At 40.9% G+C, this 27,837-nt stretch overlaps 1 protein-coding gene across 1 annotated transcript in view; it reads right to left on the reverse strand.

The window, feature by feature from the left end:
* Positions 1-3,887: 3,887 nt before the first annotated feature.
* LOC138615789 (zinc finger protein GLIS2-like) overlaps positions 3,888-27,837 on the reverse strand; it is a 30,764-nt gene continuing 6,814 nt past the window's right edge. The window contains exons 2-7 of the mRNA XM_069689615.1: positions 15,594-15,782; positions 13,975-14,168; positions 11,965-12,138; positions 9,712-9,845; positions 8,100-8,218; positions 3,888-6,081 (exon numbers count right to left, since the gene is read on the reverse strand). Of these exons, the coding sequence (XP_069545716.1) occupies positions 5,402-6,081; positions 8,100-8,218; positions 9,712-9,845; positions 11,965-12,138; positions 13,975-14,168; positions 15,594-15,759 (1,467 nt within the window). The 5' untranslated portion in view covers positions 15,760-15,782 and the 3' untranslated portion in view covers positions 3,888-5,401. The remainder of the gene's footprint in view (positions 6,082-8,099; positions 8,219-9,711; positions 9,846-11,964; positions 12,139-13,974; positions 14,169-15,593; positions 15,783-27,837) is intronic.

Here is a 27,837-nt window from a genome sequence, read left to right on the forward strand (position 1 = left end):
TTAGTGTATCTTTAAATATTGCTGTTGCTCAGCTGTTCATCCTTCCACGATGTACAATGGCCACAAGAAGTAAACCTCTTCAGCAGAAAGTGAAAAGAGCAGAAGAACAGGTAACAGGTGCAGCACTCTGTGACCGCTAACATAGGAAGTAAAGACATGGTGCGTAGCTGGCTGGTGCTTGTTTTTCAGTTTGATTAGAAATCTTGTTACTCAAGGAAACATTAAATAGGACGTCCTCACCTCACTTCCTTCTTTTCCAACGGTAATTAACTACTTTTTATTACACTGCTTAATTCATTAAGATCTATGGATAAAAAAAAAATCCTTCCTTACTTTCCCACGGTAATTACAGTTTATTACACGTCATAAATCATTCATCAAAGTACACCTCGGGGATTAATAAAGTAAATACCATACCATACCTTACCACACCTGCCAAGATCAAAGGGGGTACCTGATTGGAGAAAGTCATAAAAGGGGGCGGGGCTTAGGGGGTCATAAATCATTCAATCAAGTCATAAAACACTTTTTGACAGACAGTGGGGCATATATCTCTCTCCAGACTAAGGAGCGGGACTTTGATGTGATGAGACTCAAGAAGAATGTTCCTGATCGGACTGAAGAACAGAACTTTGACAGTCTCACCTAAAGCCATGAACTCACCCCTCCGCCAGAAGAAACCAAATATTTCAAACTTCAACGACACCATGCCACCTGCGTCACCTTTGAGTGAGCTGCTGACAGATGCCCTGTTGATAACTATAACCTTGTATTTCCCTGTTTCAGGATGAGGGACGCTGGGTGTGAGTAATCTATGCCAAAGAATCAGTTAAAGTGGCACAACAGTCACCAAAAGTAGGCTAATAGGTGTAAAGTTCACACCTCATCCTTAGTGGTCACTACAGGACAATTATGTTGCTTAACAAAGCAACACTTAAAAAAACAAAAAACAAAAACAATAATGACTGTAAATGGTGCACTATTCAGTAGCACTATTCACTATTCGCCAGGTCAGAGTAAGTTAAGGTGCTACAAGACACTGATCAACAGAGCCACCCCAATAACCTAGGGAGTTAAATATATCTATATATTCCGCCTAATATAGCAAGCTAATAAATCCATTAGACAGGTGCTTGTTTATGTATGAGAGATTTATGTACGTCACTATTTAATATGTCAGTATAGGCCACAAAGTGTGCGTTCTTTAATCGCTTCTCTAGCTCAGTAAAGCTGATTACAAATTGTTCAATTGGAATAGTTTGGTTTCTTGGATGGAGGATGATACTGATAATTGTAACTGTCCATTCTAGCTAATGAATACACGTAAATCCTCCCAATATGTAAACAATACCAAATTCACGACTAAACCATGAATGGAAACTATCACCCACTTGGACTTAATATCACGACCATTAACATCATAGGTGATGTACAAGTGCCAAAGCAGGGTTTGACTATAGCATCTAAAAAATTCTCCTTGAAACTAATTGCTCAAATTCTAAATTGTGGTTAACAGTTGTATTGTTCTTGTACAGTTTGCATCTCGTTATTCTGGTATTTTATTATAAACCTTAAAACCTCTATTTTGATTTGATGTTTGTTTTGATTTCTATTTTGATTTCGTGAACAGTCACATCTTATGAGTACAAAGTACAATGCTTTAGAGCTCCTATCAGTCAGGAAGTGGAGAAACAGAATAAAACACCGAGCACATGGCATACAACAACAAACAGAGGTTAAAACACACGGTCAGACAGGGATCCTGACATTAGTTAAAAGATTAATTGACTTAATCTCACCCACATTCACAGATTTTACTTTACATCATGACACAGGCAACCAAATCATTCTCTTTTAATTGGCTTCAAGGTCATGTAATAAATAGGTACAGCTTTTTTTTTCTTTTATGGGTGTGTGTCTGTCTGTACAAATAACTTACTCCATGGCTATATAATAATACATTTTTGGCATGTTGTGAGTTATTCATTTTGATTTGTATCAGTGAAGATCTATAAAAACAAAGATTTTAAGGACTTATCTCTTCAGCTTCCCTGATATGCTGCTGCTCTGCTGCTGCTGCCATCCCAACCCCCAAACTGAAGAAGGAAGCAGGAAGTGTTGCATATCAAATATTACAAAACCCTGAAGGGTAATTATATTCTCTGTGCAAAGATTCTGGGTGAGGACTTCGATCAGGTTTCTTCTACTGTTCATGTTAAACATGTTTTACTTTTATTAAACTCATGTTCACCTCCATTTAACTGACATATAGGATGGTGGTATTAATCTTCTCATTTAACTCTCATGAAAGTGAATTAGCAGAAACAAAACTCCAACTGACAGTGAAGCCAGTGAGAACAAGACAAAACAAATGAGTCAAATTACAGACGAGCACATAAAAATATGACGCCCAATTGCTACAAATGTTTCTTATGCCTATTGTGATTTTTCCAGACTTCTAAAGGCAATAAAATAGAACCAAAAGTGATGAAAACTTCCCCCACACACTGACACAACAACCCAACATCACGTTATAGTGTGTCACTGACCCCCGTCAGTGTTGCGTTCCTTTTCCCAGAAAGGTGTCTTAGGTTGAAGCCCCAAAAAAACAAGTGGTTAGGTTTAGGAAAATGTCAGGGTTAAATAGGAAACAGCTGTAATTTGGTTAGATTTAGGAACCAAAACTACTCGATTAGTGTGAGGAAAATCTCATGTTTTGGGTCATTTTACTGAAGTAATCTTACATGTAAGTTAAATACCTTACATTATGTAAATAATTTACTTACGTAACCTAATAGAAATCAATGTTGACTCGACACAGATCTCGCGGGTAAAAGTTTGTTTCGGCCAACCACCCCCAACCTGCTCCCTATGTAAGCTTTTTCACTCTTTGTCCTTTATCACAACCTTCGTCACGACCTGTTTCTTTGGCACTGGTCATTCATGCGTCTACTCTTCACATCTAGCAAAGCGTGACACGAACACAGTTTTTCCTCTGGCAGACTTCCTGGTGTCTAAAAATGCTTTAATGTGATACCAGGCTGAACAAAAAGGAACACACGCTGATATGAGAGATGGAACACACAGACTTACTTTCATGTGGTTGTGTTTATTGACATAGAGTCATTGTCATAGTCATCAACACTGGTGATGTCTGTGGAAAGTGTTGCAGTGGCCCTGATGTACAAATCACATCTGTTGTCAAGTTATTGCAAATTTCTAAAGTTTTTAAAAAAAAATGTAATGAAAAGTACATTTATACACTTTACATCTGCGTAAATAGTTTTCATACACTGTGTAATATATTTCAGTGGAAACACAAGGCACTTGGACACTTTTGAAATACTGATTAGGATAAATCAATGTGCAAACAAGAATACAAGATAAATCAACACAGATACTGGCCACACGTGGCCATTGTCAAACATTTCCCCCTCACAAATACTCGAGAGAGTGCTTTTTAACTATCAGTTCTTCTTATGTACCTTCTTGCGTCTTGACATTCATCTGAAGCAAATGTGTACTCATTATGGCCTAATACACACCTTTGTCTACCTTGTGCCTACTTGAAGGTTTTCATCAGCTATTGAAAAGGCAGGGCTGATCCTGTCTAGACCATTGTCTTGGAATGATTGTTAGCGCAAGGAAAAAGCAAAGATTTACTGCAAGCAAAAGGAGTTCGCCTCAAAACTACATTCAGTTGCGTCAACACAGTTTTTCTTTTCTTTCTTTGTGTGACTTGAAAAATCACATGGTCAAGCACACGGCTCTGTGTGGTGTTGTAAGGTCTCTCCCTCGGCTCAAACAGACCGAGCCACATGAGATCACTGTTTGACTTGTAAATCTGGGAGTTAACTGCCTTGTAAATTATCATGTGGAGGCCTCGATGGGGCTAATTATTTTGTTTGCTAAAGGCTTGGAAATTAAACTGGCCAGGGTTCATCTCAGGTGCATACACAGCACAGAGCAGTTGGTGCAATAGATTAAATCCACAGAAAAGAAATCAAAGGTTTTACTTCTAAGTTTCTTTAAAACCCATTCTGTCCAGCTGGCTGTGCAAAATCTTTTTCAAACACACACAATTATCTTTTCAAAGGTGAATATTTTGTAAACACTTGCATTCAAATATCCCAAAATGGTTTTGAACATCTGCCATCATTTTATGGGAGATAGTACCAAATTTTGAAATAATTTTCAACTCTGCATTGCACAAATAGAATTACTTTGACTGAAGGGAAAAATATAGATGGGAGGTACCAAAGGGAGATGCTAGCCAAGACTTCAAAGTGTGTTTTTATGTTTATTACATTAAATTACTGTGTATAGACTGTATTTACTAATGCTCCCCATAGTCCTGCTTGCCCTCCCTCTTTGTTAAAATGTGTGAAAAGTCCGGGGCGGTGGAAGCAGTCAGTGGGGGTTGTCGAGCTTAAACCTACTGGATGGTCAGTGCACCTGCTCTTTCTTCACGACCCGGTTTGGTAAATCGAATACAGGCGATTGTCTGCTGGAAAGTGTTTGTAAAGTGGGAGATGGACGACTCCAGGCATATTAAAGGGTCAGTTCAACCAAATCACACATATATCCCATCATGTGCGGTATCTAGTCACGCACACACGTGTTTTAGTCTCCCATTTGAGTGAAATTAAATGTGTTTAAAGCTTACAACACTGCAACAAGTCTAACCCCATTGTTGGAAAACCATGCAAAACAGTGCTTTGAGCTAAATGCATCAACATCAACATGCTAACATGCTCAAAATGACAATGATAACATGTGGAGGGTTAGCAAGCACAGAGCTTTACCTCGGTAACTATTTTAATCAAGCAATGTTAGCATTGGATACTCGTAGTGTGATTCGTCCTCTGGACCTGGAACACCTGTGCAACATTTCATGGCAATCCATTTTATAGTTGCTTAGATATTTCAATCTGGATTGACCAAACAGTACTGCGATCCTTAGCGTGGCTAGAAATCGTATTTGACAATCTCATTGTGATATAGTTCAGTTACAATGTCAGCAGATAAAATTGGATCTGCATTGCTAGATACCACTTGGGGTGTTGTTGTTTTTTTCCTTTGAGATATGGGTGACTTGACCTTTTACACTTTAAGACAGCTGAAACATGCATAGAGCAAAAACCCACGACTTAAAAACTTTGTTTAGGTCTTCACAAAGGCTTTGGTAGTCAGTCTGTCTTCAGCTGTTATTGCACTGGAATGACTGAATTGTTTTTTTATGGCTCTGAAGGTGGCTTCCCCTTCCTTGTTCCCTCACACACACGCACACACACACACACACAGACACACACAGACTCTCCCTACCATCATGCATGGACAGTGTGTCACACCTGGACGCTACTGCAGACACAGAAACACTGTGTTTTGCTGAGCGCACATTCTAGCTGACGACAGCCGGTTTGAGGAGGAGCGCCCTCGAGGGAACAATCACCCAGGACAAAGGGTCACTGCGTCTGGGCCCCACACCTGCAGACAGGTTCAGCACTTCCCCCTCCTCTCCTTCCTCCTCTTCCTCCTCGTCCTCTGGCTCCTTCCCTGCCACCCGCCCCAGACCTCCAAGAGCTCCCAGTCCCAACATCGATGCGGCTGATAGCCCGAAGTGTAACAGCGGGGAGTCTGAAAGGCAGAGTGGCCCCATGCCACCGCCTCCTGCTCCGCCTATGGAGAAGAGCGGAGCCCCGTGGTGGCCCAGGGCTCTGGCATGGCAGAAAGCAGAGAGCGGCAACGAGGTCCCGAGGCCCCCAAGGAGAGCTGCAGTAGCCCCGGGGATGATGACATGAGCCCCGCCTACAGTGGGCAGTTCAGTGGCACTGTGGTGCCCCGGGAGGCCCAGCCCCATCCCCAGCCTGCCCGAACTGCCTTGCTCCTGGGCAACAAAGTGCCCGTGAGCCTTGATGTGTTTGCGTAGTGAGCTGGGATCCGTATAACGCTTGAGGCAGCCTGCCATCTTGCAGTAGTAGGGCTTGTCAACGTAGTGGGTGCGAGTGTGCTTGAAGCGGTCGCTGGAGTTGGAGTAGCGTTTGCTGCAGCCTTCATATGGGCAGATGTAGGGCTTTTCTCCTGGAGGAAGAGAGAAACAGGTGTGAGGAAGAGACAGCAGCACAAAGAAAGGAACCACTGGTCTCTAATCCATCCTTCAGAGTGGCTGAGCAAATCTTAATGCAGACAAGGTTTCCACACCGTCAGGAGAAAAATAAATAGGAATAGAAAAAATAGAAAAGATAGGATTTTTAAGTGGTCAAAATGTGGGCTTTATTCCCTGTCGGTCAAGCTCCAAAAGAGTTAGATCCTCCTACACTTCCCATAATGCAACTTTTTGGAAGACCACCTGAATAAATTCCCTACTACTTTCCAACTCCATGCCACCAGTGTGTGATGCAGGCTTTATGGATGGAAATGTGAGAGAATCATTAGGAGGTTATTTTCTCAAAGTGTGTGTCTTCTGGACTGCCCTCATTTTCTAAAGACATTACACAAGAGTTTTCGCAGGCTGAGTGATCTACCAACAAATGGGGAAATTAGAGGTCTCCTTTTTACAAAAATAGATTGGCTTTCATAAATCAATCAAAAATTACAAAACATGACAGTTACTGTTAAACACAGACAGGAACAAATGGTTGCAGAAGAAACTGACTTTCAGATCAGTCAGTAAAATAATGGTCACTGTGGTTTGGCATGTCACAAGCAGCAGATAAGAGCTGCTTTCAAAAATTCAAAGAGGCAAAACAGCAGCTCACCACCTCATTCCTTCATGGCCGTGAGACCAGATCCCGTTTCGTGTTGCAACGCTGGCCTTAATGCGAAAAATACAACTTTTCTGGTATCAGTAACGAGCTGCTCGCCTTGATAGCAATATGATACACAAACTAAAAAGTAAAAGGTAAAGAAACATGTTTCTGAGAGAACATTTTCTGTTCCTCTTTTTTTTAATTAGAGGATTCACAGTAAGGAGAGCAGAACAATGCTTATCTGAAGACGCTCGGTTACCATAAAATATGAATGATTTGTCAGTTCGGAGAAACCTGCATTTTTTTCTGCCTGCTGTAACTTTTTTTTTTTTTCACTTTTTCTATTATATAGGAATACAGACACTCTCTGCTTCCTCTTCCCCACTTCTTGCATCCTGTATGTTTACTGTTAACACACCAATGTGCATAATATATGAACGAAAGACAGAAGACGTGATTTAAAACTTTGACATTTATGACACTAGTCATATAAATAGGTTGTAGGGATAGCAACAAATCTTAATAAAGATAACAATAAAAATAATGTAAATGGTAATGGTATGATATATCACTTTAAAATCGTCAAATCTATTGCCGTCAGTCTGTGGAAAATTGTAATACTTGGATGACCTTCTCCGTGAACTGGAAGTAACAAGTTTCACGTCATTTTTACCTTTTAAAGTCAACACAGCATCATTTAATTATTCAAGTCCAGACTACAGCTCAGTTTCAGACACTTACAGTTGCCACAGCAACACAAAGACAACTCTGACTGAATGATCATTTTACTCTACAGTTGGGTGTGTAAATAAGAAACAGTTTCTCATACTAAATAGTTAATGTTATGTCCACAACGTATGTCTATTGCACCCAAGTGGCCAAAAAAAACTAATAAATACCAAGCAACACTGGAATTTGTTTTAAAAATGTTTGCCTCGTAAGCTGCTATTTGCTCCAAAAAAAGGCCCATTCAAATACCTTAAAACTACTGAGCCAATAATTTGAGCAAACCAAAGTTAGTTAGTGTATTAACTGTGGACTATTTCAGGTTGCAGATTTCTAGTCAGTGTTCACAACAGCAAAATGCTGCGGAAAAAAATGAACTACAGTGCTCATGTTCACTGTAATGAAGGAACATGTCACTGTTCATTAATGCGGCTCAGTGGTGTGTTTTTAATAGTTTTTGACAAGACTAGAGGTCCGTGGCAGAGGATGAAGTTGTATCAGGCTTTAGATACACAGACAACACTCATTGTTGGTCTTAATATTATAAATGACTGACAATGAGACAAATATAGAATATCAGCACACTTTAAGCTGCCTTGGTGTACGTTTGAACCGTGAACTCACCTGTGTGCGAGCGAGTGTGTATCTTCAGGTTCTCCAGACGTGAGAAGCTCTTGTTACAGGTGGGGCAATGGTGCGGCTTCTCATTGGTGTGTGTGCGGATGTGAATCAGCATTTTATACCTATAAAACGTAACACATCAAAGATTCACAAATTAGCGCAGCCGCTGACATAAATGTGTGTCAACATAAAGGCTACCATCCACCTGTTCGCCTTCAAGTTGGAGCCTTACTTAACTCTTACCTAATTACTGCTGTGGTTTTATAATGTAATACAGTGAAAGTCTAGGCAGCAACAGACTCTGAGGTTACGGTTTCACTGGCTCCTGTGAATAGGTGGTCTTTTGTTAAACAAATGTTTTCCGTCAGTGGGACTTTCCCTTTGCAAATTTACTGATCTTCTATTGCATTTTGAACACTTGTAAAACACAAGATCATTTTTCAATGCTCGCAACTGATGCGGCAGCAAATCATGCAGCTATACTGCAGCTACACTCAAAATAGTGAGTGTTATTAAGTAGGCTATTTGAAACACAGCGTGTTATCCTTTGGCCATCAACACCATTAACTCTGCAAAGTGATCCTTTGGATAACACTTCCATTGACCACAACCTGAATAACAGAGAATCTTCACAGACATGAGATCAGAGCCACAGACGATGACATAAACTGAGCCTGTCCACGTTTTGGTGTCATTGACTGCTTGTCTTTTGTTTACGATGTTGTTTCTTGTATACGATTAGACAAAAACAATTTTGCACCCTGACGGACCATACAGTTCTTATTCTATTATAAAAGCTGTTTTTTTGGACCTCCATATTGTGTACACTTTATAGGATTTAAACTTAACCTAAAAAAATGGACAAACTCAGTGGTGCACCTGTACAAACAGTTACACTTTATAATATGGGTACAAATTAAGAAATATTTAATTACTGATTATAAGGATTTAATGTATGACTTAGGAATTAGTTATGAATTTCTGGTTCAAAGTGGCAAAGATTGAGAAGTCATCAGCAGCTCAGAGGACTGTTTCAAAGTTAAGACAGGAGACAGGAGCTGATGACTTCTCAATCTTTGCCACTGAAGCAAAGTGAGCTTCTTCCGTAGCAGAGACGTTCTCAGCGCTGATTGACCATTACTCATAAGATGTAACCAATCAGATAAAGTTGTGGGTGGGACATTGCTCACACACCACAGAGTGGTGACTGCAGACTGAGATGCTGCTTCAGAGCCAAAGCAGCGTTTTTTTTTGGTTTTTTTTAAAAATCGCCGATTGAATAAAAAAAAATATAGATAATCGGAAAAATGCTAAATATCGGCCAGGCCGATAATCGGTCGATCCCTACGCTGCAGGCTCAACTATGTTTTCATTACGCAACAATTTCCCAAGAAAAAGATGAATAGTTCATTCAAAGGCAGCCTGAGCCAGTCAGTACTTGACTTGTGTACACAAAAGAGTCACTTCACACCTGCTCCGCCCAACAGGACATCCGCATTTGACTGCCTCATTCTCAGGATGTCTTGACATTTCATTGTGTGTGTGTGTGTGTGTGTGTGTGTGTGTGTGTGTGTGTGTGTGTGTGTGTGTGTGTGTGTGTGTGTGTGTACACTACCTGGCGTTGAAGCCCCTCCCGTTCCGAGCGCAGCCCTCCCACTGGCAGCAGTACCCAGAATCCTTCTCAGGCTTGACGTGGAAGTCGTTGATATGATCCACCAAGTCCTGCAGGGAGTCGAACAGCAGGTGGCACTGGAGGACAGAGAGAGAGAGAGAGAGAGAGAGAGAGAGAGAGAGAGAGAGAGAGAGAGAGAGAGAGAGAGCGAAACCAGTGATGATGAGGACGTACCAGTGTTATCTGTGACATACTGGCCCATTGATAATAACATAAAGGCAGCTTCAATTGTTCTACTCTAAAAGTGAGCCGGCAGCAGTCCTACATCTAAAAGTTCCTCACAACCAACATAATAATAAATATGGTATAATGCTAGTTTGCGTCATTTGGATTACGTTATTAAATTTTGCTATCAAACGGTGAGCAGAGCAGGCCTGATCACAATAATGCTGTATCAATGACAAAATGAAAAGTGTCTAAATATATCATTCTGCGAAACACATTTAGATAATACAGTGGGGGGGGGGGGGTTTGCCCCCTTACTGATTTCTAATTTTTTTTGCATGTTTGTCACATTTAAATGTCTCAGATCATCAAACAAATTTAAATATTAGTCAAAGATAACACAAGTAAACACAAAATGCAGTTTTTAAATGAAGGTTTTTATTATTAAGGGAGAAAAAAAATCAAAACCCACATGGCCCTGGCAAAAATGAGACGAGCCTTAATGTTCTTTTTGCTCAGCGGTGGTTTTTGTCTTGGAACTCTGCCATGCAGCCATTTTTTCCCAGTCTCTTTCTTATGGTGGAGTCATGAACACTGACCTTAACTGAGGCAAGTGAGGCCTGCAGTTCTTTAGATGTTGTCGTGGGGTCTTTTGTGACCTCTTGGATGAGTCGTCGTTGCGCTCTCGGGGTAATTTTGGTCGGCCGGCCTCTCCTGGGAAGGTTCACCACTGCTCCATGTTTTCTCCATTTGTGGATCATGGTTCTCACTGTGGTTCTCTGGAGTCCCAAAGCTTTAGAAATGGCTTTAGAACCTTTTCCAGACTGATAGATCTCAATTACTTTCTTTCTAATTTGTTCCTGAATTTCTTTGGATCTCTGCATGATGTCTAGCTGTTGAGGATCTTTTGGTCTACTTCACTTTGTCAGGCAGGTCCTATTGAAGTGATTTCTTGATTGAGAACAGGTGTGGCAGTAATCAGGCCTGGGTGTGGCTGGAGAAATTGAACTCAGGTGATAAACCACAGTTAAGTTATGTTTTAAAAGGAGGGGGGCAAACACTTTTTCACACAGGACCATGTGGATTTGGATTTTTTTTTCTCCCTTAATAATAAAAACCTTCATTTAAAAACTGCATTTTGTGTTTACTTGTGTTATCTTTGACTAATATTTAAATTTGTTTGACGATCTGAAACATTTAAGGATGACAGACATGCAAAAAAATTGGAAATCAGGAAGGGGTCAAACACTTTTTCACACCACTGTACATAATGTATAAAAGCAACAGAAGAGTCACGTGTCCAGAGTCACTCTTAAATTTAAGACACAGATCTTAGTTACAACTTCAGGACCTCCCAAAAGTCTGTTTGTCCTCGAAGAAGTCTTCTTCGTTCCAAAGAGGATCAAATCCGTTTTACCCAAATCCATTCAAATCTAAGGAACCTTATTGCTTAGTGTCACTATATATGCAAAGTATTGAAACTTTTCTTACATAAGGTATGTCTTATATTCTTGAGACACGTTTGATCAATTACATTTTTAGTTCTTAAATATTTTTTTAGTCAACCGACAATTTAAAACCCAAAGATAATCAGTTTACAGTGATATAAACCAGAGGAAAACAATGTTTACATGTCATGCAGAAAAAAAAGCATTTTGTTGTTGTTGTTGTTTTAGCTTGATAAATGATAACAATTATTATTTAAGAGTGAATTCTAACAATTACTGCAGAACCTTTTTCATCCTCTTCATCCTCTTTCAGCCTTCAGCTGTGTTTATATATTTGGTTCTCAGCACTACTTAGTGGTCAGAGTGAGAATTGCAATCTTTTACATTGAACAATCTGATTTTCTGGTAGCAGAAATTTATTTTATGTTATCTGACTTGTGCTGCACAGAGACTTTTTATTGATCTTTTGTGACAAATTAATGTAAAGCAAACTTTATATAGCCTGCAGCAAAGTGCAACTTTTGCTGTGATTTCATTTTGTAGAATATTAAACGAAATATAGAATATTCATCATTAAATGTACCTTCATCCACCGGCAGGCCAGCTGACCATCCAGCGAGGGCTCTGGAGAAACTGGCTTCTCTCTATTCTGTCCAATGAACATGGAGGAGGGAAAGCTGTAGCCCCTCGATGGGCTTCTGATCGGGAGATAAAACGGATAAGCTCCGCCTTCCACACATCGATGATGAGCTGCGTCCTGAAAGAGAGGAGGATGGAGAGAACAGTCACAGTAAGACACACTAATACCACCATCATTTCACATTATTGTAGAGCAACTATGAGAAACAAAGTGGGGCAAACTGTTCATATCCCCCTCTGACCTTTGATTCTGAAGCAGCAATGTCGATATCTAAAACCTGAATAGTGAGGACAGAAGAGGATCTAATACTGAGAACCTTGTAGAATCTCAGCTTTGACTTGACTGAAAAGAAAACTGACTTGTAGGAGGAAATCAGATAGAAGCAAAGTATATACTAATATAGTTGTTACTCCACTGTCTGTACTCTCAAAATATTATTAATTTGTTGTGTGTACCTTGAGGTCTATCTGAACGATAAATCGGTTTAGTATTATAAAAATAGTTGAAATGCTACAGCTTGACTCAATACTACAGTCTTTGCTAAAAAATAATAATAACTTGATCGGTATTTATTGAGCCTTTGTTCAGCCTTACAACAGAAATGTGCACTGCTGAGCTGACTAAGTTGTCATCGACAGAAGTCTTACTAAACAGTTTCAAAGGCATCTTTGAAGAACCTAATGAGGACGATATGTGATGAATGCATCTCACAGTCCACTTTTTATGTTTAGGACTACTTGAAAAAAAGGTACTTTCTGAGTTAAACGATGAATCTGGGCCAAGAGGAGAGATTTGGTGCTCCGCACAAAAGAAGCTGTGTGTTTGATGTTTTACCATTCAAGCATGGCTAGAATTTGATTTAGTCACTGGATGTCTGTGTGCTGTGCGCAGACACTGCACCGACAAATTAGATTCACTCCCAGGATCCCAATTCAATTCAGGCCTGCTGAGGAAGAGCGGAGCACATTCAGCCGCAACAATTCCCTGGTTGGATTATTCCGAGAAGACTGCGGTCGTGCCTATTCACAAGATGAGCTGATTACATTAAGATAAACACCTACACAGGACAGTGTTCCCTGAAGTGCATTTTTATGAAACGGGAGAGTTGTGTTCTTACACATCCCATTTAACTTGAGGGCAACACACAAACCGGCAGTGTCTTTGTCATGGAAACAAAACGACTGGGTCAGGTTAGTGGAGCAGTGAAGCACAAATACAAAAGGAAATATAATAAGGGGCAGTGGTATGTTCCCAAACATTGATACACATTTGATTAACATTTGTTTTCTTGCAGAGACTTAGATGAGACGATACCACTTATATTTCTGTAGATAAATAGCAATCGCCAGCAGCTAGTTATCTTTTGTAACATTCATTTGTGAGCTTTAAAGGTGCTGGTGGGGGATTTTGTTAGCATTGGATAGAACCAGTCTGCTGCTCCCCCTGTTTCCAGTCTTTGCATCTTTGCATTGAGCTAAGATAACCAGCTGTTTGCAAAAGCTTGATTACTTACTGTAAAGATATGAGAGCGCTATCAAACATCTAACTGATTGTGAGAAAGTATATACGTTCGAAAAACATTTCTTTAACTTGGGATAGCACTATTTATGCCAGTGTTGCCCCATGCTGTGTTATAGGAGCTATTTTTCAGAAATGACAAAAATAAAAAGCTTGCAGGTGTGTTTTTATTATTTAATGGTGATCATTTTGGAAAGCATAAAAGAATATGAATCTGTCAAAATTATTTATCTAGAGCTGGACCAATTGGACTATAAAACAATGTTCCTGTGTAGCATTAGTTTTACCACAGTGTATGCCTAATTATAACCATTTCTCAAATGAAGAAATGTCAGCTGCGGTATCTGAACTGATGGTAAATAATGTACACATTATTGCACATTATGTCTCCGATTGAAAAAAGTGCAGGTGTCGATGTGAAACGCCTGGACTCACCCGAGAGAAGAGATGTGGCTGAGGGCTGCTGCTGCTGTGAGGGGACTCTAAAGGTGAGGAAGGAGAGGGGGAGGATGGGGAAGAGGGAGATGGGGAAAGGGAAGTGGCATGGCGGGAGGAAGGTGACAGGCTGAGGTCCATGGCTGGAGGAGTGAAGCAGGACCCGGGTCGTTCTCGAGAGGAAGCCTGGGAGTCTGGATGGGAGATTAGAGTTAAAGTTAAGGATGAGATGTCTGAAACTGCTGTTTTTAATTACGGGGTGCCTCAAGGGTCTACGCTAGGTCCCATCGTATTATCTATCTATATGTTACAATGGGGCTTCCATCGGTTGATCATTAATCCAATATATCTTAATTTATAGATTATCCAGCTCAACTGGCATTAATACAAAAAATTAAAAAAAATCCCTTGTATTCCCAGGCTTTTCTTATACCAATGTTCTCACATTTTGTTTGTTTTTGTTTTTATCATATTTTTTGTTTTAGTCCTGTCCAGTCCTGTTTGTTAAAGCGCTACATAAGTAACTGCAGATGTACATATTTACTTTAGATTCAATGTCTTGTTATTTATGGGAAATTGTAGTTCCTTTGGTTCACAGCTTGGTTAGCTTATAACTGACTTAAAGGTCCCATATTTTATAAATCTCCATTTCTTTTTTTGACAATAAAACAGGTCTGGGTGCTGTATAAATACTGTGAAAGTGTGAAAACACTCACTTCATCAAGAAATACACACAGCCCACATCCAGCAACTATGTAATTTGCATAGGACAAGTAGTATACAAGAGGTTAGGGCAAAAGGGCATTATCAAATATGACAATATACACAGAGTAGACCATGACATATACACATTAGACATTACTGAGCACTTAGGCTAAGTCAGGTCTGGGGTTAAACAGTCCTTCCTGTCTATGACTGTCACGGGAGGCCATTCTGTGGTTTTCTTTGAGGCCACATCATGTCAATGTCACGCTCCTCTTGTTAGGAGCACCGCTGACAAATCTGGGGACAATCTATGTCTGTTTGAGGACCGAAAAGAGCTACCATTCATTGGATTCATAATATTAAGTTACTGGGAATGTGAGAACAGAGAATCAACTTATTACATGACTGCATTACCAGGGTAATAGACCTAATCTCTGTAACATGGCATCATTAACGGCATGCCATGTGTTTGTATGAGTTGACCTTGTCTTTATGTCTGTAGCAAGCAAAAATCACACCAAAGCATGTTATACACCCTCCAGTCCACTAGAGGACACTGTGTCAGGGCCACATTTTGCCATGCCAAGGCATAAAAAGTGCACCCGTGGTCAAGGCACCAAAGATCACGTGGAACAGATCACGGTTCGGGTTAAAGTAGGTTCGTAAGTAAAGTTACGTGCGTTGAATACTTGATGTTATGTACATAACTTGCTTGTATTACGTGACTTGCTTTTGCATGGCATGAACACAGGTCATTCGCATGAAAGTCCTGAGTTATGCATGAGAACTTTTATGCCTCAAGCAATACATGGCACTAACATGGCACCCTCTATCGGACTCATGGGTGTATTACCAGGTTGTATGTTGCTGAGAATATTGTATGTTGCGCTTCAGTTTTTCTGACTAACTCCTACCTGGTGAAGAGGGAGGTGATGGAAAGGTTGTACATTGTAGCCGTGGTCTTGTGGTGCTGAGGGGGGCACAGATCGAGGAAGGACAGGCCCTCTTTCCAAGTATCACTGGACCGTCTGTTCGTCCTGAAGGAAGCTTCAGGTCCAGTGGCTCGTCTAATGACAGCATGGTGGCTGCTTACAGCTGCAAATCTGAAAGAAAAAACAAAAGCGGTTAACCAACCAATTCCAATGGCTTCCCATATCCATGTTATAAGCTCTATTTGATCTTTAATTATTTTTTTTTACACAAAATGCTTTCAGCTATTTTGACATGACAATAGCTTGGAGTGATTTTTTTTTTTTTTTGAAGGCACTGATTCTGACATTGAGCTGCTATGGAATACATTTTGTGTTAATATGATTTTTATAATCTCAAATCTTAATGGTATTTTTTACCATTTTTACTGTAAAGCATAAATATATGGAGATATGTGTAAAATGCCAATGCTAAGCTAATGGGTTAACTTACCATTGGCTTTTTTTCCATTGGTTAGCTTAGCATTAGCTTAGCTAACCAAAGTAAAAAAAAAAAATACTTTTGGTTTAGGTGTAACTTATTTATTAAAATATTAAACATGAGTAGCTTAAAAAATATAATTCATTAAATGTGGGTTTTTAAGGATTTTCTAAAGCACATGAACAAAATGACTCCAGTCTTGTGACACTCCTGTGGGTGTTAACCACTACAGGAAGTCCCTTCCTCCCCCTCACGGTGGGACGAAGTCCGTATTGAAAACAACCTCCTGAACGGTCTGGTACTCTGAGATGCTGACCAATCAGGAGATGGCATTACTTTTACACCACTCTACAACTGACATCAGTGCTAAGAGCAACAGGTAGATCTGAAATGATGGCAAAGCCGTGTGATAACAAGTGTGGTGACAGCTGACGGCATTTAAATCTTCACTCTAAAATATACTTCACACTTTATCAGTCAGCCAAACAATCATTTTAGTTGTTTACTATATTACGATCCGTTTAGCACAGCTCACAGCTACAGATGGATCCTCTCCAGATTTCAATAATTAATTATTCTAATTATTGCTTATAGACAAAGTGAGCCATATGAATCCAGTGCAATTGCTGTGGTAAACGCAGCATAAATCACATAAAGTGGGTGTTTAACATCAGCTGAAAGTATATGCAGCTTCACATTTCCTTGAACCAGGGGGAACAACCTTTTGAAATGATACTGCTCTCCAGACTATACATTCAATTATGTTGACAGTACAAATGTTACTTTTATAAACCAAATTTTGTAATAGTCCTCAATCCTAATCAACACTAACAGCAAGGCAGTAAATCACTTAATTTCAGACTCCCAACGTAAATTAGTACTGCATTCATTTAAAATAATGAAATACAATTACGCAAACAAAACCAAAAAATGAATGAAAGTAAACCACACTGTGCAGAGAAGCAAAGGCTACACTTAAATGTAGTGATAAGTAATGATGCATCAGTAATAACTAGCATCAAGAGCATTTCAATAAACCGCACATGTTAAGTAATTGGCCTGCTCCTTTCAAATTTGAGTTGTCTTCATCCATGTATTCAAAGACAATTAAGCCAATTTAAAAATAGCAGGGTTCAGTCCTGTGTTGTCTACTTTAGTAGTAGCTCAGCCCCTGAGGGGAAAACCTCAGAGAGGCATTATGATATGTGGGTTTGTTACTGTGATCCTCTACATTTCTGTGGTTGGTTTCTCAGGGGCTAAACAAGATTTTACAGTAGTTTTCCACCTCGGATGGCATGACACTGCGGGTGAGCCATGAGACAAAAAGCTATCACGGTCCATGACTCAATTCGTGGGTTCTTGTTAGAACGAATGACTCAGGACCCAGATATCTGCTTCAAAGAAAAAAGTCTCATTGGAGGAACCCAGAGGGGGAAAACTGTGCAGTGAAGTGGACCAAACGTGCAGGAAAATGCTTGACAGCTGTTGGGAAAGTTAAAACAGCACACTGACGTTGTTCGCACCTGAGAGATGCCTGGCACATCCACAGTCATCTGTTTGTTTTCAGAGTCTAATAAATACCCAGTTTATCATTTCACACCATCAAAAGCCAACATTATTACCCTAACATACAGTATGTGTCAACACAGCTAATATTTTCCACCAATTTGTCCGATCTGCCAATAAGACACTGTAGTACAGAAAGGTCAAATATATGTCTGGTCATAAAAGAACAGGATTGGAATTAGCTTGTTTACTGCAAAGCACTACCCCGTTACTTTATGTGTTTTGATTACTTTATGTTTCAATAGCAGTTCCTTAAAAATGTGATATATTTTATGCTTTGAGCCAACTTTCCTGTAATGTGAGGACACAGTGTACGCTTCTACTTTGGAGGAAAAGCTCTAAGACTAACACAGCACTTAGAGGAAAAAAGTTTGACACTTACTCATTTTGTAGAAGAGATTTTGTCATGAAATCTGCATCTAACTGTTGTTCACCACGAACTGGTTTCACCATATAACTCCCAGTAAATCACAATTTATCAGTTTTACATATCTGATTGTGTCTAGAGTGAAAAGAAGCAACATTAAAGTAAAATAGATTCTGCTTAGAGGGTCGTCACAGTGAAAATTTGTCAGTTTTAGATTTTTAAACAGAGCTGTTTCCTCCTGCTTCCAGTCTTTACACTAAGTTACATTAAGACTATTCCCTCCTGGCTCCAGCTCCAGTCTTAAAGGTCCCATATTGTATAAATTCAGTTTACCATTTCTTAATTTTTTTTTTTAACTTATAAATCAGATTCAGGGGCTGTATAAATACTGTAAAAGTGTAAAAATGTTCAGTCCATGAATAAACCCGCCCAATCTGTATTCAGAATCTGTGCCATTTTGACAAGCCGTTTGGACTTCCATACGTTTGTGATGTTTAAAAAGCTGATGTTTAATGTCCGCTCTCAGCAGGCCACTGTCCAACTATTTTCTCGTAAAATAACAAACTACAAACAAACAAACTACAGGATCGAGAAAATCTGTGGTTGGCTGGAAAAGTCGACCAATCAGAAGAGAGTCATTGATATGAAATGCACCTTAAAGGCACAGACACAGAACAACCTGATGTTGGTAGACCTCTGGAGAGAAGCTTAAGAGATGTTAAACTATATTGAGACAAAAATATATTTTTATGGAAATCAATACTGCAAAACAGAAAACAGAAACGTGTCAAATATGGGACCTTTAATGTACGCAGATGGCAGTGGGTTTGATTTTCTCATCTAACTCTCAGCAAGAAGCCAAATAAAAATATTTCCCTAAACTTCTCCAAATCTTTTAATTTAACCAAAGTTTGGAAAGAAATCTTTCTTGCATACTTTTCAGTCCCACTTGAGACCTTCTGCCCACGCCACAAAAACATTTGCAGGTATCTGTTTTTCTAGACAGTAGTTATGTATTTAGTTGGTCCACTGGAGAGTGGAACTCCTAAATGGCGCCAGACGTGGGTTGCAAGTAGTTTTGTGACACAACTGCAAAGCCTCTATTGGGTGTCTTGCTATATGGCTCTTTAATGATAGCTGGCAGTAAGAGCATTCCTAATTTACTCTGACTGGCTGGATTAAAACCGGCAACTTTCCAGCTACATGTACACCTCTTTAACTTCTAAACTGGCTGTCGCCGCAAATTCTTCCACAATCACTGACACAATCCCCCGACATAATATAAGGCAGAGGCTAAACCACAATGAAGTCAGTGTTTAGGTCCTCCTGCCTGCTTGCCAGCTACCTCACCACACTGGTTTCACATTCCACTGCAACCTCACTGACTTCTCTCTCTCTCACACACAAACACACACACACACACACACACACACACACACACACACACACACACACACACACACACACACACACACACACACACACACACACACACACACACACACACATGCTGCTATTTGGAGGTATTGTGATGGCACGCACATTCAGGACCATATGTATCCAGGCGATCACGCAGATGAGGGTCACACCAGTAGACATGCACAAGACTCATAACCACACAACACATGAGCCCCCAACCTCCAGCAGCTCCTCCTCCTTTTTCCCTCAATGACCTGCGATTGGGCAGCATGCCCAGACCCTCTTATGGATCCCCTACTGCCACATACTTTGACTATTCACAGACTTGCACTCAAACATTATGTACTTGTGTGCACACATCCATGCACACACATATAGTGCATATTATTCTAAACACATAATAGGTTTTGTTTTTTCACTAAGCGACAGTAACTTGCACGTTTACCACTCATTAACAGATTGCATTACTTTAACTGCCACAGCTAAATGCCAAACTCCAGCGCTTATACCTACAATAACTAACTCTAATCTTAACTTTAAAATCAAGTGTACAGTCCTTTAAAGTAGTAAAGACAAGGCAAAATGTCCTCACAAGTGAGAAACGTCCGTATTACAATGGTTGAAATCTGAAGCTAAGTCCTCACAAAGATGGTAACACAAACACACACATATTCTGAGAACAGCAGCTTTTTACTGCACTTACACAACAGTATCTGCATGTGCACACCTGGGTTTGCAAATAAACATCAGTTCACATTCACACACATGAGCTGCTGATGTCCCCAATCTTCTGAACACTGGAGCCCTTTAGTACACTGGAAACATGCAAACACACACCAAATCCCACTTGACAGTTTCTAATGCAGTAGAAATACATAAATGTTTTTACTCGATTATATGTGAGGCAGTACAGACACACATGCAGAGTGTTGATGTCCCCCTCAGGTGTAACATACACACACACACACACACACACACACACACACACACACACACACACACACACACACACACACACACACACACACACACACACACACACACACACACACACACACACACACACACACACACACACACACACACACACACACACACACACACACACACACACACACACACCTAAGAGTCGTTCCTCCTGTCACAGGAAACGTTTGCTTCCATGGTGCCCTGATCTGGCCTCTCCCTCCCCGTTATTTTCTTCTCCCTCCTCTCTCGCTCTCACTCCTTCCTGTGGTTTTCCTCTCCCAGTCCTCCAGCACAGCACAGGCTACCTCTCCTGTTCCCTGATCCTCCCACTCCCTTTTTCTTCTCTCCCATTTTTTAAATTTTTTTTTTTTTGACTCTCTGGTGCATTTCTGAGTTGCCTCCCTTCATTTTTCTTCAATTCCTTTTCTTGCTGTTGTAGCAGAAACACATACTTGTATCACACTTTATAGAAGGCATTCCTTCGTACTTCCTGTTTTATGTACACAATCTACAACACAACTTCCTTCTCATGTAGAGAATATTTTAAAATAAGAAAAAGGGTGAAATTCACAAGATAGAATCACAAGTTTCCCAAATCTTTTGCAGGATTGGAGAATAAAAGTTTGGATTTGGGGGTTGTGGGGTTGAAGAATTCTTCAATGTCAGTGTTTTATGTGCCAGCAGAGAAACAGAGAGGGAGCATGGACACAAGACGGCATATGACTCCAGTAATGATGTCAGCTCCTATTTTTTGGGGGTTATATCCTTTGATCTTTCAATCCCACATCCTTATAAGGTATTATGCAATGCCGCTGCAACAGAGAGGATGACAGGAGGCTTTGTTTTTGTGACTTGGAGGCACAAGCTCAGAGACTGACTGAAAAGGCTGAGGTAGTTTGTGAGAAGTGGCTGGAATTGGCTGAAACTGGACACCTGTTTGAAGAGTAGTGGACAAAAGACAAAAGACAAAGTGGTTTGCATCGTGGAGAAAGAGCGATTGTAAAAACAGAGAGAGAGGTTGGAAACAAAGAGGTAACAGCAGGGGGTTTGGCTTTCCACACACACTGTGGTGAGATGGAGACAAAAGGGAAAACTGTGTTCTTGGAGGCAAAAGTTTCATTAAAAAAGGAAGACAAACAGGAGTTCGTCTTTGCTTATTGAAGTCGAAGTGTTTTGTTTCAGCAGGACTAGTAGATCATCCAAAACACTAATGACCATGTCATATCTCAAACTCAAGTCACAAACACAAAACCACCACCACTGCAGTTAGGTGTTTTTTGCTGCCACTGTGGCAAAAAGCAAATTTACTGTCAGTCTTCACGAGTTGTGAATGTTTCAAATGATGTCAGCTCTGATTTAAAGCATGCTCTTTATGTCAGCTTTCAGGGGAACAAAACCTCCCTCAGGACGAGAAAAATGGCCAAGAGTGAGTAGGTGGTGAAAACGGCATGTAGAAAACAGAAACTGTGGGAGTCAGACAAGGGCTCCCACCCTTTCCTCTCCTCACACTTTTCCCATTATTTGTCTAAGTATTGCCCTCCCTCCCTCCCTCCCTCTCTTGCGTCTCAGCAGCGCTAAGTGATGCAACTCTGCAGAGCGAGTCTGCAATAGCCACCAGTCGAGCCTGCAGTGTCTCTCACACTGACACTGGCGTCTTCACCACTTAGGAGGGGAGTGGTGGTTGCTGTTTGGGGAGGACGGGGCGAGGGGAGTAACCTCTCAAGACAGGGATTATGTCGTTTTTCACTTGAAAAATGTTTGACTCTCTGTTCATCTCTAAACTCATCTTTGAATTGCACTGAGACTTAAATGGACCTTTTATAAGGGTTGTAACAGAATATGCTTCAAAAGTTCCAACAGCAAAGTTTCACGACAAGGAGTAAGTCCACGCAACAGATGTGGATATATATTTGAAGAAAAAGAACGTAACATTAGCTGAGCAGTAGCAACAGCGGCTTCTGTGGCCAAAATGTTTAATAGCAGGATTCTGGTGCACAAACTTCTGCGTGAGGACTGTGCATGTGTGAGCGGATGACCCCCATAGCGACAGCTCTCAAGGCCACAGCTACACCAACACTTGTGTTGTGGGCTTACGTATTTAACCAGTGCTCCTTTCTACTGCCAGTAATTTAGAAATGAGACACTGAAAGATGTGTGGAAGTAGAACCGACCAGTATCACGGCAAAGTGTGTAATAAACATGCGCTTCCAATATCACGTCTAGACGTAAGAAAAACACATATGTAAAGGTCAGGTAACGGATGTCTCGTGACTGATGTCACGCATCAGTAAGTACAAAGGCCACTGAAGTCCAGGTACAGAGATATGAGAGGTGGTATAAGTCCCGGATTTTCATCCAGGAGAACAGGGTTTGAGTCTGTGACTCGACAATCCTAGCCGTAACCACGTGGCTTTTCCATTAACAAGAACCAGTGCTCATGGTTTTGTTTTCCTAAGGCACGTGACAGTGATACACATCACGGGGCAAAAACGTGATACTGATATACTTCCCTCTTGTGAACGAGGATGTGTATTACATGCTTAACCATGATACTGGGTTATGTGGACGGACCGATGGCACCAAAGCCAAAGCAAAGGCAAAGACCCACTCCTCCCATGCCGGGCTTCAGCCCCCAATAACAAAAACACCAGAACCATTTAGTGTCACCTGCAGCTGGTGAGGTCACCAAGCTGCTGCTAGCAGAAAGTGCACTTTTCGTTGGAGATGACATGTCAGGGCTTTAAACTAAACATGACTTACATAAACATTACGGTGGTGATATCAGCAACTTCAGTAATGAATGGATAAGTAAGATATGAAAAGGTGAAACTTCACTCCAAACTATAATCCAAAACCTACTCAGGCATCAAGAGTTAGATCAGCTGAGGACCCTCACCAATCATCCGATCTCCTTATGAGTCTGACAGTCCAGAAGACATTTTCATAGGACTACATGAGAGTCATAGTTGATTATTGACAGAGTCTTCCCCACTCAACAATACATCCTGCTCCTCTGTTCTTATCTGTGCATCATATGTTATCCTCATTTTGTGTAATGAGAGTTTTTTGTGTTTGTTTACTTCAGGGCATCCGACTGATGTGGTTTACAGAAATTTCACAAGTCAGAAATTATTGACACTAAAGTAGCAGGAACTCGACTTTGTGGTTTTAGTAGTGTTGTAGACCTGATACTCTGTGAGATGTCATGAAAGGTGGTGCTGTAGTTCTTCAAGTGGGCTAAAGTAACTACTGCAAATATTGCTGTTTTTATTTCTATATGATGGCAAGTCAGTTATTCTATGTGTCTTAAACTCTTACACTATCTTACTATATTAACAATAAAGGGAGGCTTCTGTGGTTGGCTCTTCTGAATCTTTGATTTCTGTACTGTGAAACACTCCAAACAGCCGGAATGCATTGCAACAATGACCCAATCTTACACTCTCATTAAGACGCTGAACTATTTTCTAGCAGAACAAGCTCAGACACAATCGGGTTGTCGAACGACATGTTGGAGAATGTTGAAACTCAAACTCGAGGACATTAGGCAGTGAATTACATGTTTTTACTGCATAAAACTGCTAACGTCTGTCATTAACTGAACATATGGAGCTAAAAATTAACTTTAAAATGTTGGAGGCAGACAGGTAGGATCCAAGAAGGAAAATGCTCATGAGTTAATTTCTGAGACAAGCAGGAGACAAATATTTGGAGCTTTACAAATGGAAAGGAGATCAGTTGAGGAGGAAAGAGATACAGCCGGGCTGTAATAATGGATAAACCCACCTCATCACAGTTTATCCCTTTGTAGCTCAAAGATGAACTTAACCATGTATAGTAAACTCCCAGATGGTACTAGTTTGATGGACCATCTTATTGCCTGGCTAAAGTGGGAGCTGCTTCCTTTATGGAGGACATTGAAGTTTATCAGTTTTAGTCATTACAGAAACATGGGAGCACACAATTATTGACATACACTCACCGGCCTCTTTATTAGGTACACCTTGCTAGTATCGGGTTGGACCCCCTATTGCCTTCAGAACTGCCTTAATTTTTTGTGGCATAGATTCAACAAGGTGCTGGAAACATTCCTCAGAGATTTTGGTCCACATTGACATGATAGCGTCACACAGTTGCTGCAGATTTGTCGGCTGCACATCCATGATGTGAATTTCCTGTTCCACCACAACGGACTGTGGAGGCCGTTGGAGTCCAGTGAACTCATTGTCATGTTCAAGAAACCAGTTTGAGATGATTTGAGCTTTGTGACATGGTGCGTTATCCTGCTGGAAGTATCCATCAGAAGATGGTCCGCTGTGGTCATAAGGGGATGGACACGGTCAGCAACAATACTCAGGTAGGCTGTGGCATTTAAACGATGCTCAATTGGTATTAAGGGGCCCAAAGTGTGCCAAGAAAATATCCCCCACACCATCACACCTCCACCACCAGCCTGAAGCGTTCATACAAGGCAGGATGGATCCACGCTTTCAGGTTGTTTACGTCAAATTCTGACCCGATCATCTGAATGTCGCAGCAGAAATTGAGATTCATCAGACCAGGAAATGTTTTTCCAATCTTCTATTGTCCAATCTTGGTGAGCCCGTGTGAATCGTAGCCTCAGTTTGCTGTTGTTAGCTGACAGGAGGCACCCGGTGGTCTTCTGCTGCTGGAGCCCATCTGCTTCAAGGACCCACATGTTGTGCATTCAGAGATGGTCTTCTGCATACCTCGGTTGTAATGAGTGGTTATTTGAGTTACTGTTGCCTTTCTATCATCTCGAACCAGTCTGGCCGTTCTCCTCTGACATCTGGCATCAACAAGGCATTTTTGCCCAGAGAACTGCCGCTCACTGGATATTTTCTCTTTTTCAGACCGTTCTCTGTAAACCCTAGAGATGGTTGTGTGTGAAAATCCCAGTAGATCAGCAGTTTCTGAAATACCAGCCCGTCTGGCACCAACAACCATGCTACGTTCAAAGTCACTTAAATCACCTTTCTTCCCCGTTCTGATGCTCGGTTTGAACTTCAGCAGGTCATCGTGACCATGTCTACATGCCTAAATGCATTGAGTTGCTGCCATGTGATTGGCTGACTTATATTTACGTTAACGGGCAGTTGAACAGGTGCACCTAATAAAGTGGACGGTGAGTGTACATAAAAACAGCACTAAGCCAAATGTTTACATTAAAAATGAATCAAATTACAGCATGAAATATAAAATGCATCACTCATAGGGACAACCCCAATTATGAACAGCAGTCCCTCTCAGCACTATGAAGCCTTGTAGCTTTTACTGTACTGGTACACTCCAACTACTCTCATAGCATTGTTTCCAGACTCACTGAGCAGCTGTTTTTTTTAACCAAAAAGTTTGTGAAACCGACTCCACTCTGTTCGTTCCAGCATCAAATGGCAGCCAGACAAAGTGTGTGACAAACTGGTGAACATAAAGTGGAGTATTTAGCTTTGACAGAGCCGGATTTTTCCCTTTAGAAGTTATAGAGTGAAACAGCTAAAAGGAGAGAGGATACTGGACTTCAGGGGACAGTCAACCTCAAATGAATGCAACTTTAACTTTAACTGAAGTTTTCCTTCTATAGTTTAAATCAAAACTTTAACTTTATTGTAATAAATCTGCAACAGATAACTATGCAAATACAAGGCTCATTTAAATCCCAAGACGTCTGTAGCCTCATAACATCCCCCACATATAGAGAGATATGCACGCTCAGACCTCACTCTTTAACACTGATGCATGGTGTTGAGTTAATGTTTAACTTTGTTAATCCAAAGTAATGAGACAAATCATGCCTGTTCTCATCTGAATCTCATTAATAGAGGGGTGGAGTGTGGAGCATGATCTAGAGTCACAATAGCCATATTAATGGCAAAAACACCAGGTTGAAATAAACCAAAAGTATCCTTTTGAAAAAAAAATTAGACTTGTGTCTCAACCATAGACTGGATATAAAAGTAGACGTAGCTTCTGGGTTTGACAAGTGAGGGAAAAGCAGAAGTCCCATAAAGTGCAATACCACCAAGTGTCGCTAGGGGTTGGCTCCAAAAAAGCTCTGGCTGCAGTGAGCGAAGATGCCATAAATCTGTTTATGTCTGCTATTAAAATGTATATTCACCTTGAATCCTTGAATTTAGAGCATTTCAATCATATTGGATTTTTGTTTGTATCTTTCTGACTGTTATTTCCTGATTTTTTTTTTTTACTTCCTTCCATATGAGTAAACTCCTCAGTCTCCTTTCATTCATCATTTATTCTTCTCTCTGTCCCTTCTCTTCGCTCACTATCCCCACCCATAATCCCTTGCAATATCTCCACTACCATCCCACCGTTTGGCAGTGGGACAAGGTCAACACAGAAACCTCTTCACTTCTGCTCTCTGCTTTCCCTCCCTGTAATTCCTCACCATCAGCGGAGCAGCAGATCCACAGATCCCCCCTCCCAGGTCCTTTCACCCACCGCCGCCCTCTGAGGGGCGAGGGAAAGAGAAAGACTAAAGATGGAGAAGAGGATGAATAAGAAGAAGTCCAGGGATGTTGTAAAAGAACAGACATTCAGGGTTGTGCTGAAAATATTCGAACAGTGAGAACGAAAAAGGGAAGGAACGTCAGGAAATGAAAGACAGAAAGGAAGGAGGGGAGTTAGTGGAGAGAGACAGAAAGACTGAGGGAGAAAAGTGTTTTTAACCCTCGTTGTCAGGAGAGCCAGACGAGGCCAAGAGTGGTCTGCCTCCCAGAAATCAATCTCTCTTTTTCTATCACTTCTTTTCCCTCTCTTTCTTTTCGTTTTGTTTCTTTTTTTCTTTCTGTCTTTCTTTCTCAGCATCCCTCTCATTCCCTCAGCTCTGTCATCCAGACCTAAAACACACAAACACATGTGCCTCACATTCCTATGTGCAGAGCAGATTCACCCAATTTGTTTCCACTGTGTGTGTGTGTGTGTGTGTGTGTGTGTGTGTGTGTGTGTGTGTGTGTGTGTGTGTGTGTGTGTGTGTGTGTGTGTGTGTGTGTGTGTGTGTGTGTGTGTGTGTGTGTGTGTGTGTGTGTGTGTGTGTGTGCCAAGCCAGTAAATAATAACCAATCCCAGCTGTACTGTAGGCCGTTCCTCTCATTCTCGGTGGGGAAACAAAGAGGGAGGGAAAGGAAAAAGGCACCATCAAATAACAGAGTAATGAGCTGGAAAAAAGTCAGCCGAGAGTTAAGCAGGAAGAATTAATAATGTTTTAATGCTAACAGACATTATGAGCCCTGTAGAAGAGGCAGTCAGTAGGCTGTAGGAGTAACATGCCATTTGAAAATTATCCAATTTGTACACATTTCAATGGGGAGTTTCAGCGTCAAACCACCTTAAAACTTTTCCATCCTGCCTGCAAGCACTTTTTAGAGGCGGGGGAGCTGCTACACAGGTAA

Source organism: Brachyistius frenatus, unplaced genomic scaffold, assembly GCF_029030835.1.
Source record: "Brachyistius frenatus isolate BFR_SWC_R1_liver_20210118 unplaced genomic scaffold, ASM2903083v1 Contig_7, whole genome shotgun sequence".
In the NCBI taxonomy this organism is placed as follows: domain Eukaryota; kingdom Metazoa; phylum Chordata; class Actinopteri; family Embiotocidae; genus Brachyistius; species Brachyistius frenatus.